Genomic DNA, 18,083 nt, shown 5'->3' with positions numbered 1-18,083 from the left:
TACTCGAGAATACTCGAGTATTAACAACAGCATTCAATAAATGCATTTCTTAGCAACCAATTTTCCTAATTTGCACATCTGGCCACAGTCTTTCTTTTGTTCTGCTTGTCACTGTCCTTTTGTGCAACTGGAGGGACCCAAATGCCTTCTCATTCACTGCTCTCCTAATATCTCAGGAGCAAGAATTCCCACCTGTAACCATTGGCTCCTTATAAGACAACGCACTCATTTAAATTCCTCGTGACCAGTGCAGTTTCTGTTCAGGGCAGTAAAATACAGATACTGACTTTTACAAAACCTGTGAGGATATCAGCACTTTTCACAGGGAAAGAAAGGTACTTCTTAACTGACACATGCAGTAGAGTAGGTCTTCCAGAGTTGTGGGATTCGATGCATTCAGCCACTCTCAGATATTTTAACTTAAGGGTTTAAGCTCTATACTCTCCCTACAAAATTTTGAAAAAATTGGAAAACATTTCTCTAGCAGATGGTATAGAAAGTCTGTAATAGACATGGATTAGACTTTTGCTTTGAATCATCCTGTGAAAATCTGCACTAGTTCAAGCACTTGCTCTAAATATCTCGGTTAGATTCTACCCCTAAGCTACTAAAGAAAGTGTTCCAAAAGCTGCCTTTGAAGCTACAAAACCAGGATATCACCAGTTTAGTATCATCTAAACATTAGCTTGTTTTAGTTACAATACATACACATTCACACTGTGAATGACACAATTTCTTATTTTGACCTGCCTATTAAAAAGGCAGTGTTCTTACAGTTTCTTTCCAGAAAATTATTTAACAAGATTTTTCCACCTTCAAGCTCATCAATATAAATGCCATCCAAAAAATCTGTATCATCTCTACTGACTATAAAACAGCAAAATAGCATATTTCAAATTATATATTACATGTATTAATATATTTATATTAAATACAGTTAAGAACTCCCTCACAAATTCAAAGTATTTATTATACTAGATAATATACTTACTTTGGAAGCTGGCGAAACTCTCCTGAGTAATCTTCATATCTATAGTTAACAATATGCCAGTCTGAATTGTAGGTTTTGATGCACTGTTTTAATGAAAACCAAATACTGGTGTTAATCAGAAGAGCATCACCAGCACTCCCTAGTCACACACACAAAAAACCTCTTAACATATGGCTATTCACGAACTACTATGGTTCCATGATGACCTCTGAAAATTCTGTACACTTCCCTTCTTTTGCAATACAGTCTAGCACAATATAGCTTTTTGCAAAAAGTGATGTTTCAATAAGATGTTATTATCATCTGCTAGGTGTGTATCTGATAAAACCAGGAAAAGGCAAACGCGCTCAGCATCCAGATTAGCCACCTTCAGTTGTATGAAAAATTAAAAGCAGCGTTTCGCTGCAGCTGAAAAAGCATCCAAGCATTAAATCTCAGCATTAAAATACAGATGCATTATTAAAATAGAACATTCAGTTTTTCACATACAGATATGGAGAAATTAAAAAAATCTTTTCCTTATATTTATACTTCTAATACAATTAAATTAAAATACAAGCTTCCATCTGTTGAAAAGCAATTATGTCATTAAGCTCTGGACTAGATCGCAGGAAATACCATTTTACTCCACCCATATTGCTACAACATAAAAGTACTGATTTATCTTGGCTTTGACCAAAGTAACCTAAAACTGACAAAACCTGTTTCCAGAAGCCATACAGTACAAAATTTTATATTGAATGAATAGACTTACACTCACCAGGCAATTGTGTCTGCAGAGACTCAAAATTAATGAATTACCTATAAGACGCCTCCCCTCCTTGTCTACCTTCTTCAAATTCATCTTAAAACTGTTTAGGTTAGGTATTAAAGGTATGTGTCACTGTTGATAAATAAATCACTTTGAGGTTTGACACAGATTCAGCTATTTGGAGCTCTTTCAGTGTTCTTGGAATTAAAACAGACATTTACCTCAGATGTTAAAACATCAGCTTAAAATGTATCACAGAAAACCAGTAGATAATATAAGACAAAAATTTTAAACCTTTCATTCCTAAAAGGCTTCAGCAAGACACTGAATGAAATGCAGCATCACAGTCAGAACAAACAGAATGCCAACAAACAATCACTTACAAGAAACTTCATGTTTGAGAATGTTTATTCTACATAGAGCCTACAAATTGAGCAGTCATAATGAATTTTGGCCTCTGCAGGTGTCACAGTGATGAACACCTCTGTTCCAGCAAACAGACTATTATGTACCAACTGAAAGAACGACTGGTTTGAGGCACTTTATCAGGAAAAACAAGTCACAGTGATTCATTCCAGATTTACTATTACTCCCAATATTATGTATGGAAATCACCCACGTTCATCTGTGAATGCCAAAACCATAAAGAAGGTGGGGGAGAAGCATCTGCAAAAGCCAATTACACAAACAAAATAATTTAAAGCAATCTCATAATCCTTATTTACCAGCCACCAATGGAACAAATACAAAACAAAAGGTTTTCCCAGAAATTTTTCCTTAAAATCATTGAGAAGTAAATGGCAATAAATATTTTACTTTTTTCCAGGGCTTTTTATCCTGTTTTTTTAAATGGTAAATGAAGCAGAAGAAAAACAATTTGGGTATAATATTGTTATTACAAAGAGCCACGTGCATTTCCAATATTACCTCGGTTACAAATAAGCTTTGAGCTTCCTTCTCTGCATTTTCAGGAACAGTTGAATGAACGTATCGACTCTGCCGCTTCAATAATGCTGTCTGATAAACAAAAACAATTAATGAAACTTGTAATTAAAGGAAAGATGACACATTATGGCAACACTCAATTACATCACTAAGACAGAAGTGTAGCAGTAAACATCCTGTGTATATGCCGTTTCAGAAAAGCCAGTTAATGAGAATTTGCTTTCAGTCAGCAACGTGTTCCTTTTTTCCCTGCAAGGGCAGGATTGGAATCAGGAAGAAATAGATGCCACAGAACAGCGTTTTCCTCTATTTTGTTAACATGGGCAAGAAAATACTAGCAAAAATAATTCCACCAAGACAACATAACTCAAATATTTTAAAGACAGACATGAAGGTACTATTATTACTACGTATAAAAACTATTACTGAAGAAAAGTAACAAAGCCGCATGAAAATAAGAAGAGTTCAACTGTAGATTTTAGCTAGCAAAAAATGAGACTTGCACTGTTAAACTGAAGGTTTAGAAAGAAGGCCTGGATTACTGAAGTATACACTTCAGCCTATTAAGTCAGAACTTATTCCTGTCCTATGCTGGAGTTCAGAGGCACAGAAAAGCTGCCAGAGACAAGGAAATCTCTCTCCAACCTTGAAACTCTGCTTCTCAAGTCAGTGCTAAGTAAGTCCTAGGTACTTCAAATTTCACAGTGTGAAACATGAAAACTTTTTACTTCGGATCCAGAAGATTTTTTAAAAATAACTACACAACAATAAAAATTATTTTGCACTATGTGGAAAAGAATCTCACAGCTTAGGTCAAAGACAGACAAAAGAGTCTGCACAGCCTGGACGTAGAAGAAGGTTGTGATCCCTCACCAGTTAGCTACACTCCACATACTGCAGCACCAGAAAGAATCACAGAAAAAAGTGAAAAGAAAAAATTCCACTTATTAACAATCAAAAAGAAAGGGTGTACAAGAACATTATCTTAACTTATCTCTGTTAACAGAGTTTGATCCATAGTATGATTATTTCTGTCATTACCAAAGCCTCACCCCGTTATCTAGGGAGGGCGTTTGAAGTTAGAATATTCAAGTACAGTAAAGATTTAAAGAAAAAAAAATTATCTCATAATCATGATCAAAAAATCTATCTAGTCCAGAACTCTTCAACTAACTGCTCTTCAAGCTAACTGCTTAGGTGGAAGAGGTCGGTAGGTATTAAAAGCAAAAATCAGAAAACAAGAAGTATTTCATGGGGCCAATAAATCTTGCAATATACAGTTTTTATATAAAAGCAACTGCAAGAAGATATTCACATGCTAACAGCATTTAAGAATTAAGTTTTCTTAACTGCAGAAACATATTCCGTATTTCAAACTATAGAGTTTAAAGTATTTGTTTTCACAAGCTACAGAAGAAATATTAAGAGCATTAAGCTACCTTGTAAGAGCTAACAGCCAGAATGTCTAGATCCTTCACTCAGCCTGAAATAGTCTGATATTTGAGAGGAAATTATTTAGAGTTTATATATTACATGCAATATATTTTCTATAAGCATAGACTATGCTTTTTAATTAAAACAAAACCCAGAGACAATGGTGGCATCTTTCCAGGCACTTTTCATGCGAAAGTCAAACTCATGAATCAAGTTGTACCACTACAGTGGAATTTGGCAAAAGTGAACTAGCAGTACATAGTTCTGGAACGTCTGCTGCTGTCACCCTGCTACACAATTATCAGTACAATCAAGTAAGGGTTTTTATCTAGTCTTTCACACATAAAAAGATTTTTATCTTAGTATTATAACAAGATCAGTGACAAAACAGAGAAATTTGTCAAGTTTGTCCATATTAGTAACTGTCTTGACATGTGCTGCCTCTTTCTCAGCTCATCCATCAGCTGCAGTAGTTCAGAGCCACAAAATGCAATGAGATATTTTGATCAGGGCAAATTTCTAAAAATAATTACTAAAGCAACAACACAACAGTATTTTAAATTGCAAGCATACACACACATATATATTACATTCCAAAAGAAAAATTAGGATGGGAGAATTGTCTTGTCTGCAAACTTTCTTCACAACTACCTTGGCTGAACCGTTATTAAGAAATAGAACATTTCAATTCTCTGGCTTTGAGTAACCATTTGATTTACAGAAGCATCAGGCACTACAGAATGTCTGTCAAACTAAGGAAGACCACTTTCAACACTAGCCAGGATACACACGCTCTGCTGAGGCATTAATACTCTGATGCTGTTTTCAGAGGGAGCCCCTGGGATTTAGGATAATATTGCTATGTGCTGAAGTTTCAGAGAAGGCGACAGCAGAAGTGACATTTCACCAAGTCTCACAGTGAAGGGGTACTTGTTACTTGAAACCTGATGAAATACAGATAGCGAATCTGTTCACAATCAGTGCAGACTGCAATGAACGCAGTTTAAGAATTCCAAAGTCTTTCCAACATAAGGTTGCATTTGCTAGTGAGACTTGGGATTTGGGAATGCATAACCAGTCTGAAGTTAGATTTCCCATTTTACTTATCTCAGGCTCAGAAGTTTTATGTTCTTGACAGCATTAGCAAATAGCTTTGCTTCTAAGGTTAAAAAAGTGTATTTTACTGATGTTGAAATCTGGCATGTAATTTTCGGAATCATCCTGGTCATCCTTCCCCACACTTTAGGGCAAAGTAATAGGAAGAACCTTGGCCATCTTGCTAAGACAAACATGCTTGCGGGTGGCACTAAAGAACTGCCAAAAGACAGACAAGTATTTTGTAGTGGGGTGTCTTAGCACGATGTGTACTTGAGTATTTAAAATAAATGTATAAATATGCCACTATGGTGGGCCTTTTTGAAGGTCACAGCTTAAAAAGAAGTCAATGCTGCAAAGTATGAATCAACAAAATCAGTCTTTTAGTTCTATCTAGACGAAAAATAAGCATGTATAAATTTTTCACACACAAAATATTTAATAAAATAAACTTAAAAAGTCCCAAACCAAATCACACACAAAGTAGTAGTTCTCAAAATCATTCACTTCATGTCTACAGAGAAAAATAATGGCAGGTCTTAAATTTCCAATGCTTTGTCTAGCTTAGGGGGGTATCTTCCTCAGCAATTCTACACTAAACAACAGGTCCATATGCAAACATTTTAGAGGAATGGACTACAGCAGATGTAGGTGAGATACAGAAACCAGCCAACACATTCCTCAACATTCCTCAAACCCATTTGACATGTCTTCATACATGCCCATTTTGGTTTGTTATTCCTTAGCTTTTGCCTTTCTCCCTCCTGTGTTTTTAACATGGGTGTTTTATATTTTTTTTTCCACTTTATTAGATGACAGACACTGCTTGAACATCTCTAAGGTTCTGTTCCTGCTCTGTAAATTTGACAATGTCCACCCAGTGACAGCACTGTTATTTTTTACAAGTTTCAGCAGCTCCAGTGAACAGAGAAAATACAAAATATTGCTGCTGACCCCACATACCCAAAAGAAAGAAATTAAAAGCCTACTTATTTGTATTTTAAGATGAGAACAAAGCAAGATGAAATTCATGCTTTTCTGAAAAGTAAATGAGCTGCTACCAACCAAGCATATATAAAAAAAGAAAACAGGATTCACAATCTCAGTTAATCAAGTTTACAACAATGACAAATTCAGTTAAGTGGAAATCTGGAAAGGTTCCTGTAACTAGATCAGCTGGCTGAAAAACAATCCTTCAATCTTTATGAGTTTTCCCAGAGAAGAACATTTTCTGCTCCATCCTTGCTCTTATTTTTCTTTAGTAGTGGTTTGAGCGCAGAACTACTTTTAACAGCATGTTTGGAACAGTCACAGCTAAAGAGAAAAAGGTGACTTACTGGGTTCCCCCCCACCTCCCTTTCCCTCACTAGGCAAATAACTTTCATCAGGAGAAAGAAAGAAAAGCAAGTTATTATGCAAACTTTCTTTCCTGATACAGACTAACATACTGGTTCTCCTTTAATATCTCACTTCTCTGAGGTGGTAAGAGTCACTAACTGAACCTGGCGCTGACCATGACTACAGATCAAGACATTAAAACATTTGTTACAAAAATCTTGCCTCTGAATTCCTGCCAGTATCGTTTCTAATTATGTGAAAAATACACACACTACATTACATTTCAGTTATCTAACTGAATTACCGGAAAATAAAAGTTATCCAAATTAAGCAGAAACATTTGTCTCCGATTTCTCCCAGAGTAATTTCAACTTTAGCACATATTCAGTAGTGGTATCAATTTGCCTCTGAAAATATGTAACCTCTTCTGTAATCTACAAAACATTATAGAAGTGATGCTTAGTGCTGAAAAGCAAGTATGTTCAGAGCCATTTTAAATGCTAGTTTTAGGGCCATGATGGAAACAAAATATCCTCACTCTTAAATGAATAGGGCTTGGCTTCCTTTTTAGGAAAGTGAAAAACTTTGTAAAAATAAAACCTGAGTGCTTTAAGAGGAAATGGGTTGAGCAGGTTTTTAGACAATGGTACGAGTTTCCACCTATTCTAAGTGTGTATACAGGTAGTTCAAAATATTCTAGGTCACTATTTTAAATTCCTCTTGTGGGGGAGGAGGGGCCAAGGCTTACCAAGAATCGCCCACACATTGTGCGACCGCAACAAATTATGAAAAAGGAATTGAGAAAATAAATGAGAATTAGAATGGCAAATACAGAAAATATTCCATTATTAAATGATTTAAATTATATTGGCAACCACAGAAAGACCAATGGCTTCAAAACTGTAATTATAGCAAACTGCAAAGGGTTAAAAGGTTTAACTAGCAAAAAAAAAAGGCACATAAAGGATTTCTGTTCTCTGACTTGGTAATAGTTTCTTAATGTACTGAATGACAGATTTAAATGCATTGTGTTGCTGAAAAAAAGCTAGACAGCTCCAAATAGCATTGGAGTCATGCATACAGTAAAAATATTTGGAGTAAGTTTGTGCCAGCAAATCTTAGAATAAAAGTTTAATAGCATAAATAATGAAGTTTGATAGTACAAACCAGTCTTCATGTAAATCAAGTATAAAATGAGACTGTCAAAAACTACATAGTCAAAATCCAGAAAATGTATTCAGACATTACACTGTTGAGGTATAAAGAAATAGGAAATCTGACTAACTTCCAAAACTGTGACTACCTGTAGGAAAAACTCTGATATAACAGAAGCTTTAATGACTGTCTCAATGAAAATCTGACAATAGAATTCAAAAAAAAGAATGACAAAACGCACCAAGCTATGGACTAGCTTCAGTCATACAGGCCTGAGGTTAAGAACTGCAGAAGAGGTCATTTGAAACAGCAGTTAAACATTTCAGACATCTCACAGACCGCTCACACAAAATGTCTGAGGATATTCTTAATAGCACTGTTTCTTCTCCATTGATAATTCAGAGCTGCTCACAGAATGACCCTGGTAAATGAACTAGTCAATTAGAAAAGCCTTTGCTTAGAAGTATCCTTTGATACTCCTCTTGATCTGCGATACTGAAGGACAACACTGTAGAAGGGTATCTGGGTGGCACAGCCTACTCACTCACACGTTCCCCAGTCCCAAAGCCAATACCTTGTGTAGGGCATCAACGCATTTGAACACTAGTATCATTAGACAATACTCGTAGCCTTACCTCCCATCCTTCAAAACTTTCAAACGCAGCTGAGAACATATGAAGCCCAAACTACTCTCTAAATAACCTGTAGCTTGCTAAAACCAAAATTTCTTTAGCTCAGAGTGGGAAGGTTACCTGTAGAGTTACTCATCCAAGAATCAGTGAAAATGAAGCACACAGACTTAAAAAGAAGAGGCCAGAGGCACTCAGGTAAATACTTTAATAGGCCAGAGAGAATTCATTAAAAACTCAGCACATGTAATTTATGGGACTTCATACACCCTTCTGTAGAAATACACCAACTCATCACCAACTTCCCCCATGATAAACATACTTAGCTTCAACTACTTGGCTGAAGAAAGTGCTCAGCTTTTCAGACAGGTTTTTACAGAACAATTCTGAAGTATTCAACCATACTCCCTAAAAGCGCTAATTTATACAGTTCATACTTTTCAAATATAGGTAGACATTTTCACTGGAGGTACCGGCACACATGAGAGAAACTTTCCTCACTCTTTACACTAGCTCATCTCTAAGATGTTTGCTGGTTATCCTAACTCGATCTACAACAAGATTCAAATAAATAAACTATTGATTTAGATAAACATGGTTATTTTACAGAGATATATCAAGTTGATCATAAATCTTGATTAAGTCTGGCTTAGTCAAGTCAGAGCCCTCTTACGCAAGGGATACTTTGCCAAAACCCAGTATTGGGTGGTAACATGCAGCTGAGAGTAACAGCTTTCATTTGAACAGGTTTGTGCCCTTCACTGTTAAGGAGGAGAAAAAAAAAAGATCATTGATTTCAGAATTAAAGCATTGACAAAAAGCAGATGCTTTTTCTCAACAAACATCACATGATTTCCTGTGTTGAAAAGGGGGGGAATACCTAAAAATGACTGATCACCTACTTTAAAAGGCAGTAAAATTGCTGAGATGCAGAAATAGATCTTCTAATTTGAACAGATGAAGAAATTGTGCCATTTCTTCTTCTGTGACAGAATAAATCGAGCTGTGTAAATGGCAAAGATTGTATTTTTTTGTAGCTAAAGAGAGTTAAAAACCAAAGAAATGGGAAGTTACCATCTCATGACTACTACTGTTAAAAATCTGTTTTAATAAAAAAAAAGGGGGTGGGAGGGGAGGGAATGAAATTACCTGGAAGTCATCATAAGGGAACAGCAGCATCTCACGTAAAGCATCATTCAAAATCTGTGTTTTCCTCTGAACGATGACATTTTCATAGTCTATTGGTTCGATGAGCTTTGGTTTTGCCTAGGGGGAAAAAAAAAAGGAAAAAAAACCCAAGTATATTGAGGAAAAATTACAATTGTTGATTCACTTTAAAAAGTTACTTTAAAAGTTTGGCAGAATGAGACTTCATCTACATCGAAAAGTTACAGTATTCAAAATGCAGACTTTGTGTCACACTATACCACATAGCTAAGTGCAAATGGTAATTACAGAGACAAGCATACTATTTGCCTCAGAAGAAAGAAACAGGAACTATTTTATAAAACACACTAATTCAACGCTTATTAATCATGTATGTATTTTCACTGAAAAAAAATTAGAAATCACTAGTCTCTTTCATTGGTGGTTACCTTTGCTTGATACTGCCAAGAGAGCTCTGATCTGGGTTTATCAGGGATTAAAACTGTCTTAATTCAAACCTAGGACTGAGCTTGTTTTAATTCAGTAGTAACCTGCAGTAAGGGTAGGCTGATTGACATTCCTCCTTCTCTATAGTTTGAGGTTTGGGTTTTTTTTCCCAAAATTCCCATGGCCATTTGCTTCCACTTAACTGCATGAGTAGCTTTCTTCAGTCACTATGCACTGATTTAACATTTAAACCCTATTCAGCTGTCAAGGCATTACAGCTGGCTGTGCACCCTGCTTCACCCTGCCAAGCATTCTGATAAGTGGTCAGATGGCAAAGGAGGTTTAGAGAGAGCTCTCAATGGGGCAGCACTGCCTCAGAGTGTACAGACTAATGCAGAGCTGGAGTTACAATCTAGCTTGTACCTTCTGCAACTAAAATTGTGCATCACAGTACCTGACATAAAATTACCCATTTTTTTTAGAAGTGACAATTATAAAAGACTTTCCAAGTGATACTTTAAGATTGGAGGTACTAATTTCAACATAAGGTATATTAAACATAACAATAGCAGCAAGACCAGCTTGTGCCATCATTACAGATAATCAGACAAGAAATTTATATATATTTTTAGCATCAGTTATGTTAATAACCTTTCAAATTCCAGCTGTGCTATGCAGAAGTAGTATCTTTATGTCTAGCAGTAACTGCTATTACTCATTAGTATTTTAATAACATTCCTGAGAAACCTTGCAGGTGTTTTCTTCATCCAAAAGTAGATCAAATAAATTTGTTTTTCAAGGCATTAGGAAAGCTTTAGTCAGAGAAAGTAACTAAAGTTTTCAGGCTTAGTTCACAAGCTACTCAACAGTTACTGAAGAATCTACCACAGGGCAGTTTCACTGTTAAGAAAAGCACAAGAACATAAAAGATCATAACAACTGAAAAGGCCAAAAAAGAAAAATCTAGAAAACAAATCTACCAAAACATGAACAAAATGTAGCTTTGTCAACAAAACAGCTACCATTTACAATCGCACTGGAAGGATTTACTGTAAATTCATAAGCTATATAAAAACATGCTCAGCACAGACCAACACAGCTAGGAGCCACAGTTGAAAATTATGATGTTGAGCTTGCCATCTTTCTCTTCAGAGGAGACGGAGAACAGATATTCAGGTCACTGCACATTATACCCCAAGAAATTTTGAGGGCTCAGCATCTGAACCACAGCTGTTGCATTTTCTCCTCTCATTCATGAACATGGCTTATCACAAAGCCAAGAAATAACTCCAGTATCCATCAGAAAAGGCTTTATGTTCATGTACCCACCTGTAGCTCAAGTGGTTGGACCATTTAGCTCAGAAAAACATACGGGAAGCACGTAAACACAAGAAAAGGTTACATTTTCTCCAACTGTACAAAATACTTTAGTTGCAAGAAATTTTCCTGTTAGGTTTAACCTTTGAATATTCAGACTGCTGCAATGAATCCCAAACTACTGAAATGGTGTGATCCAAGCTTCTTCAGTATGTAGAAGGCCAGATGCATCTTCTTCACCCAACTACTTGACACATTTCCTAGATGCAGGCTCTACCAAATTATCTCTTCACAAAATCTCAGATTGAGCAGCGCCCCGTGCCAGATTGCTGTAATCAGTTCCAATTCCAAAGAAATTCCAGTAACTTCACCCACCCTCTCCAACCCTTCACCAAGGCAATAATTGTCCAGCATAAATTTTCTTCATTAAGCACAAAACAGGGGTAACACAGAGCATGAAGAGCCTTTCAAACTTTACTGCTCTGTAAATGAAGTACACAGCAACACTTAACATGCAGAAAGCAAGGCACTCTTTGCTCGCCTTCCTCCCACTTCCAGTCTAAGTAACAGGTCTCTCTCTATCTATCCAGACAAGCAAGATGGACACCTGTCAATCACTGAGCTCTTATGCAATATACTCTTATGGGTTTTTTTATAAAAAAAAAAGGTTTAGAGACTAGTACAGTACTGTGGATAAGTCAGACCATTTGGTGAAGTTGGCCTTTACCACATGACCGTTCCTTCTGAAGAGTTTGTGATGAGAAATGATACACAATGTGCTTCAGCGACATTCATTTGAGAGTGGTGAAGGATGAATTACCTTTAGAAGAAACAAAAATAAATACTCCAAATTAAACCATGTCTAAGAAATAACTAGGGGGAGAAAGTCATTTGAGTTGTGTATACAACCAGTCTCTTAGCTAAAGATTTGGCTTCACAATTGGCTTAAATTGTGAATTTAAATTGAGAGCTGACACTAGAAGGATCATCTCTCTCTCATGGCACATTCCTGAGCCTTCTCACACTAGTACCAGCAACTGAACAGTCATATTTTGAGACAGATGAGGAGGTGATCTGGCTTAGCGAGCTTCCAGTCAGACTGGCTCTCTGAAATCAACCATCTGATCAGATGGCTGCATCACCTCTTGTGCCAAGAGATGGGAGCTGATGGGAGCCTTTCAGAAACAGGAGAGTTTCAGGTAACTAAACAGAACATGAAACTCTGTCCTTATTAAAAAACTGTTGCAAAACCACTTTTGAATTCTGCTACTCATCTTCAGTACACTTCACATTTTTTAAAATGTCTTTTAAAAAAATTAATTCAGGCCATTTATTTTAATACACTTATAATGAAATTTAGGAAGCCTTTTAAAGGAAAGAAGAAACATATACATGTCCATACAGTCAGAAAGTTGACATATCAATATTATCTATCTGCACTAGCAAGCAGGTAGATCACAGCACCAATTTCACTAGCTGGTAGCAAAGGAAAGATGTCACCTGAAACAATGGATTTTTACATTGTGCTGTGCATAGGCAGCATGTTCATCCTTTTCTCCCTGGTGCTGAAGAGCTATGTCCATCCTCTTGTTAATTCTCTTGGAAAGGCCACAGGTGAAGACTGGAAGAAAGCTAACTCTGGCTCCTCCATCAGCAAAAATAGAGGAAAAGAATTACTTTTAAAAACAGCGTAACTAAAATTATTTCACAGGTGCACACACAAAAAAAATCACTTCTCTAGCACAGCTAATTAAAAAACCAAAGATGCATATACTGCAGCTTAAAAAAGCATCCTATTCATTGCAAATGCATGTTTCTACCCTATAGTCACAGAACAGGTCCACCACAACCACAAAATTTATTTTAAAAAGCATTTTAAGAGAAAATAAGCTTTGCTTGCATGCTGTAAACACAAGATTAAAAAATGAACCTCCCTCACTCAAAGCTTTTACAGAATCTAAAGCTCTCGAGCTGAGGTCCTGAATATACACCTCCTCCCTAAGTCAATGGCACACAGAGGTAGTTAGTGATACCAGAATACCACACCATATTCCTATTTAATCAGTAAAGTATCTGATTTACAGAAGTATCATTTCTGTAAAAGTTCATGAAGAATTTGCTTCCTCAGGTTTCTCCAAAGTGTTAATCATTTCTTTCTTAGTCATTCATGGGATTCAAGAGGAAGAGGATGTTTTTTCAATTTGAACCAGATATGAAAAAAGAAAACAATAAACAGTACACTGATGTTGGCATTTAGCCAAACCTACAACACCACAAGGAAGCAGATTCTCTCTCAAACTCTTTAGAAAAATTTTTAAAAAGACACTGGATAGGTACAATATTGTTGAATATTATTTATGGACCAGCTGACACAGATGAAACACAGCCAAATCAAAACTGCAAAATCAAGCTTACAGGCACAAGAAGTCAGTCTTTCAAACAAGGCTTAACTTTTCCTATTAATTTGCAACAAACAGAATTTTTATTTCCGTAACCTAAGAAAATGCTAACAGCACAGGGTTTCACAGGGTCCAGCACTTAACCTAGCCAATGCTGTATTTGTAGGAAGATAAAACAGCAACATCTCTGCCGTACCACTTCGGGTTTTGCCAGTGTATTGTAAGTATGGATACTAATCAGAAATAAGAAGCATTTCAAAACAGCAACCATGACGCCCACATGGAAACCATTTTAATCTGCCAGATTATGGTCAACATATTTGGACAAGCAGTGCCAAATGATATCAGATAAAAGGAATTAAGTTAGGAGTTCAATGATTGTCTACATTATATATTACAGAAAAAGTAATACAGTACTTTTTTTTCTTAGATGTTTAAAATAAGACAAATGTTATCTTCCTCTTCTCACAAGACAAAGGATGGTCAGCTTAGGTGCACTGAGTGTTGTTACCCTTGTGCTAAAAAAGAGTGTTTACGTTATAAAACCATATTTAACACATACACCTGCAAAATAACAGTCCCCATAAAGAACAGAATGGAGCTACCAGCTACCAGCACCAGCAGGCAACCCAGCATATAAATTGATGAATATATTGTGTTACGTATTTCTCAACAAAGGCCTGAAGCAAGCCACTTTGGACATATAACAAGCGTATTTAATACTAAACATGGGTAACAGCTCCCGGTATTTTATTGCCCCACAACCACAATAAACTGAAAATAAATTGCCCAGGTTGGGTTATTTTTTAGTCAACTTAAAAATCCACTCAAAAATTATACGTATCTAAACATTACATTATTCATTATCATCTTTCTTAGGCATGGTTAACTCTGTGATGTAAACTTTGGGGCAGTGGGAGGGATTAACCTACTCTAAGGTTTATGTAAAATAACCTACCGCTATGCATATATTTAGCAACAAAATGCTTTCATTAAATTTCTAGGACTTAAAGAATGAAGTGCATTAAGTCATCTGTTTTCATGTTTACCTAAACTTATCAGAAGTGTTTACTGGGGTACAAAGAGAGAGCAACTTGCAGAGGCTTTTTTGCACAGTGTTAAACAATAATTAAGTTTCCTTTTCTTTTTTTTTCTTTTTCAGTTAAACCTGAAAGCCTGAAAACCCTTGTTCTATTGTTCACCCAAGTCTTCAGGGGGCTGTAACAGAAGAGATGGGGTGTTCCCAAAACTCATTTAACACAGTCTATATTATGAAGAATTGAGCTTTTCTTTAGAAGTATTTTATTGATAGTCAAGGTCCATTTAAACACAAGAGCACATTTCAGAGCTCAGACATTTTGATAAGACCTTCTGTAATGCCAGTATTTACCTGGGGTTGATATGGATGCAGTTCCAGTTTAATTTCTAGCCTCCTCTGTGATTTGCTTTACCTTCAGACAAAAAGCAAGCATGCTGGGCTCTGTGAAGTTCTCTTATCAACACAGAACCTTCTAACCCTAGAACGAGACTTGGGGAATACTCTGCTGCACAGATGTGCTCTGGTGTCTTATACTTTATAATGCCAACATAAAGCAAAAAGGTGGCCTCCAGAAGTTCCAACTTCCCAGAAACATCACCTGATTTGATAAGCTGTTACTGCTTCTGACTATCAAAATGCAATTGGACAGTACATGCGTCCTAACTTCTTCAACAGCTATCACAACAGCAGTTCATCCCAAGTACTGAGGTACCACCTGGAAAATGTTTTTCCATGGACTCTTCTTGCTTATTAACCTCAACAGCAAAGTTATGACACAATCTAGTTCAAAACACAGGAAAACAAGAGCACACGTACTAACATACTGGCACTGAAAACAGCATACAGCTCCTTTTGTGAACCTACCCACCCATCCAGGAAAAGTTAATTCAGGCACAGCACTCAATCAAATAACATTCTTTCAGTATCTCATGGGATGCTTATTGTCAAGTTCTCTCAATACTGCAGCAGACTCTCCGTGAACTACATTTAAAATATTTACATAATGTATCACAAAGAACTTGTTGCTTCCTTGAGGTTTTGACAGCTGATTCTGTCTCATCTTTATAAAGAACATGCAAAAAACCTGCTTGCTAGGCAAATCACATCATAACTGTCCATACAAAAGGAATACACCCACACCTGAAAGCATGTTTTAGGCAACAGTTGATAAGAAGTATTGCTAGAGCAAACCTGTTTCAAATGCTTCTGAGGACTGCTATCTAATACAGTTCTAAGGTTTTTGATATAGAAAACAAGTTCTGCTGTTTACATTGTTACACCATCTAGCCACTTTATCAGTTTTACTTATTACCTTACTGCACTCCATACCAGTCAGAAAATAACTACTTTTGCTGTGGCAGTAAAAATCTACTGCAACATCATAACCCTATGAAATAAAAATGGACCCAAACGTCAGTGACAAATGAAACATAGCGCCCTACTTTTTGCTTTGTGCCTAGCAGTACACTTAGTACCAAGCGTCCTTGCACCATTTCATCTAGCTTTCCTCAATAAACTAGACAAAATCATCCATAATTATATGCCATATATATGCTCATCTATATATCCAACAGATTGAGACCAAAATAGCAACTGAAATGACAGTTAATGCATTTTTTATGTGACCTGTGTGGAACCTAAGTGTTCTTCCCTTGACATATGGACATATTGCATCCAGTTCATCTGGAAATCAAAAAAGGAGGGTCAAACACTGCAGGTATATTAATCCATGACCACTAAGTTAAGTAGTATCTAGAAAATTATAAGGATGTACTATTTTATAAGTGGTTATAAAGACAGTGTTTTAAACTTTTTTAAAGTACATACACTTGCTGCTCAACTGCAGTACTCTTAAGTATTTGCAGAAACACTAATATCCTCTCTGAGTATTCATGAGGGAATAAAAACAGTTCTAAATAAAGTTAAACATTCCAAAGGCAGGAAAGCACACACAAGATTAGATCATATTGTACTAATGAAAATCTGGACCAGAAATCAGAACACACCCATGCAAAGAAACCCACGTTTTACTAACAACCGCTCTGAATAAAATGAAACTAAAGAAAACAGCATAAAGGAAAAGAAACTTTGTCTTACTAAACACATGTAAGCTTTCAGTTATACACAGTAACAACTCCCAGAAAGTTACGGATGTATATAACTAAATATAGATAGCCAAAATGTTTTAGTTCAATTCTTAAATGCAGAGCATGAAGCTCAAGTAAGGGGTGGGGGGACACAACAGACACCGGAATTTGAAGATCACAGCTCCCACTAACTTCAACTGTAGCCCAAAAATTAGAGAGGAGACTGTCACCTTTAATGCAACTATTAAGTATCAGATACTACCAAGTAAAATTGGAATGTTAGTAAGATCAAAGTATTTCTGTCTACTGATATATAACTTATTAGTTTAACAATCCTCCTCTGCTATTTGAAAAGGTTTACTGTCCTAGCTAGAAAGAGTGGATTCATTACAGCTTAGTTATTACTAAGTAGTATCAAAATTCCAACAGAACCAAGTGTGTAGCAACTTTTAAAAAGTTCTTATTTGATTACTTCCTCCACATACAGAAATATTCCCTTTTCCCTCACTGAAGACTACTGTAAATGCCTAAATAATGTGTGTTTAGACATTGAAAAACAGATCCTTTACCAGAAGTACACCCAAACTTAGTCAGATTCTTAGAAAATTTAAGAAAAATTTATTCATTACATACATTCTCTAGATAGTTCAAATATATTTTAATTGAAAGATATTCTGAACAGTTAAAAAACAGAGGTGCTAGAATGTATCTTAAAGTAAGTCATTTTCATGTTAGCTTCAAAGAACAGACACTGAAAAGCAGCTAGTGAAAACCACATTCCAAAGTTGCATTCAGAGAGGACCAAAGATTTGGAAAACCAGAACAAGAAAAATGAATTAAAAAGGCAAATAAAACACAAAGAATCAAACATAAATGTTAAACACACCTTCTTCACAAGGAACTTCTCCTTAGTGTCAGATTAAGCATTTTTTCCACTGGCAGACAGAACTGGAATTATTAAAGGGAAGAGACAGCTTGTTTAAACAATTCTTACCAGCACTACCACAGGACTCTCCACTTCTATTTCACAAGGACCTGAATCCTTGCACTGCTGCGGAGACGCTATAACAAGCTCTTTCTTAGGATTTCTGTTTGTTCTTGCCTGCATTCTTCGATTGAAAATACAAACAGCAGCAAAACCGTATGCTTTTTGGCATCAAAGTAATCAACATGCCAGTGATCCAGTGAAAACAACAGCCTTTTCCCTAGCACCAGCAGCAGAAAGTACTAGTCTAACTTCTCAGCTGCAGTTTGCTAAATCTGTCCTGGTGGGTATGTCTGATAGACAAAGGCCAGCCCCCTAAGCATGC

At 36.2% G+C, this 18,083-nt stretch overlaps 1 protein-coding gene across 1 annotated transcript in view; it reads right to left on the bottom strand.

The window, feature by feature from the left end:
* DOCK9 (dedicator of cytokinesis 9) overlaps positions 1-17,881 on the bottom strand; it is a gene marked incomplete at its 3' end in the record, with an annotated part of 95,219 nt that extends 77,338 nt beyond the window's left edge. Inside the window, exons 1-4 of the mRNA XM_010140152.1 lie at positions 17,768-17,881; positions 9,488-9,604; positions 2,670-2,759; positions 992-1,074 (exon numbers count right to left, since the gene is read on the bottom strand). Of these exons, the coding sequence (XP_010138454.1) occupies positions 992-1,074; positions 2,670-2,759; positions 9,488-9,604; positions 17,768-17,881 (404 nt within the window). The remainder of the gene's footprint in view (positions 1-991; positions 1,075-2,669; positions 2,760-9,487; positions 9,605-17,767) is intronic.
* Between the last annotated feature and the right edge of the window lie 202 nt (positions 17,882-18,083).

This window comes from Buceros rhinoceros, unplaced genomic scaffold, assembly GCF_000710305.1.
Source record: "Buceros rhinoceros silvestris isolate BGI_N320 unplaced genomic scaffold, ASM71030v1 scaffold7997, whole genome shotgun sequence".
In the NCBI taxonomy this organism is placed as follows: domain Eukaryota; kingdom Metazoa; phylum Chordata; class Aves; order Bucerotiformes; family Bucerotidae; genus Buceros; species Buceros rhinoceros.
Note: the sequence above shows the minus strand (reverse complement) of the source record. Positions and strands in the feature narration are given on the sequence as shown.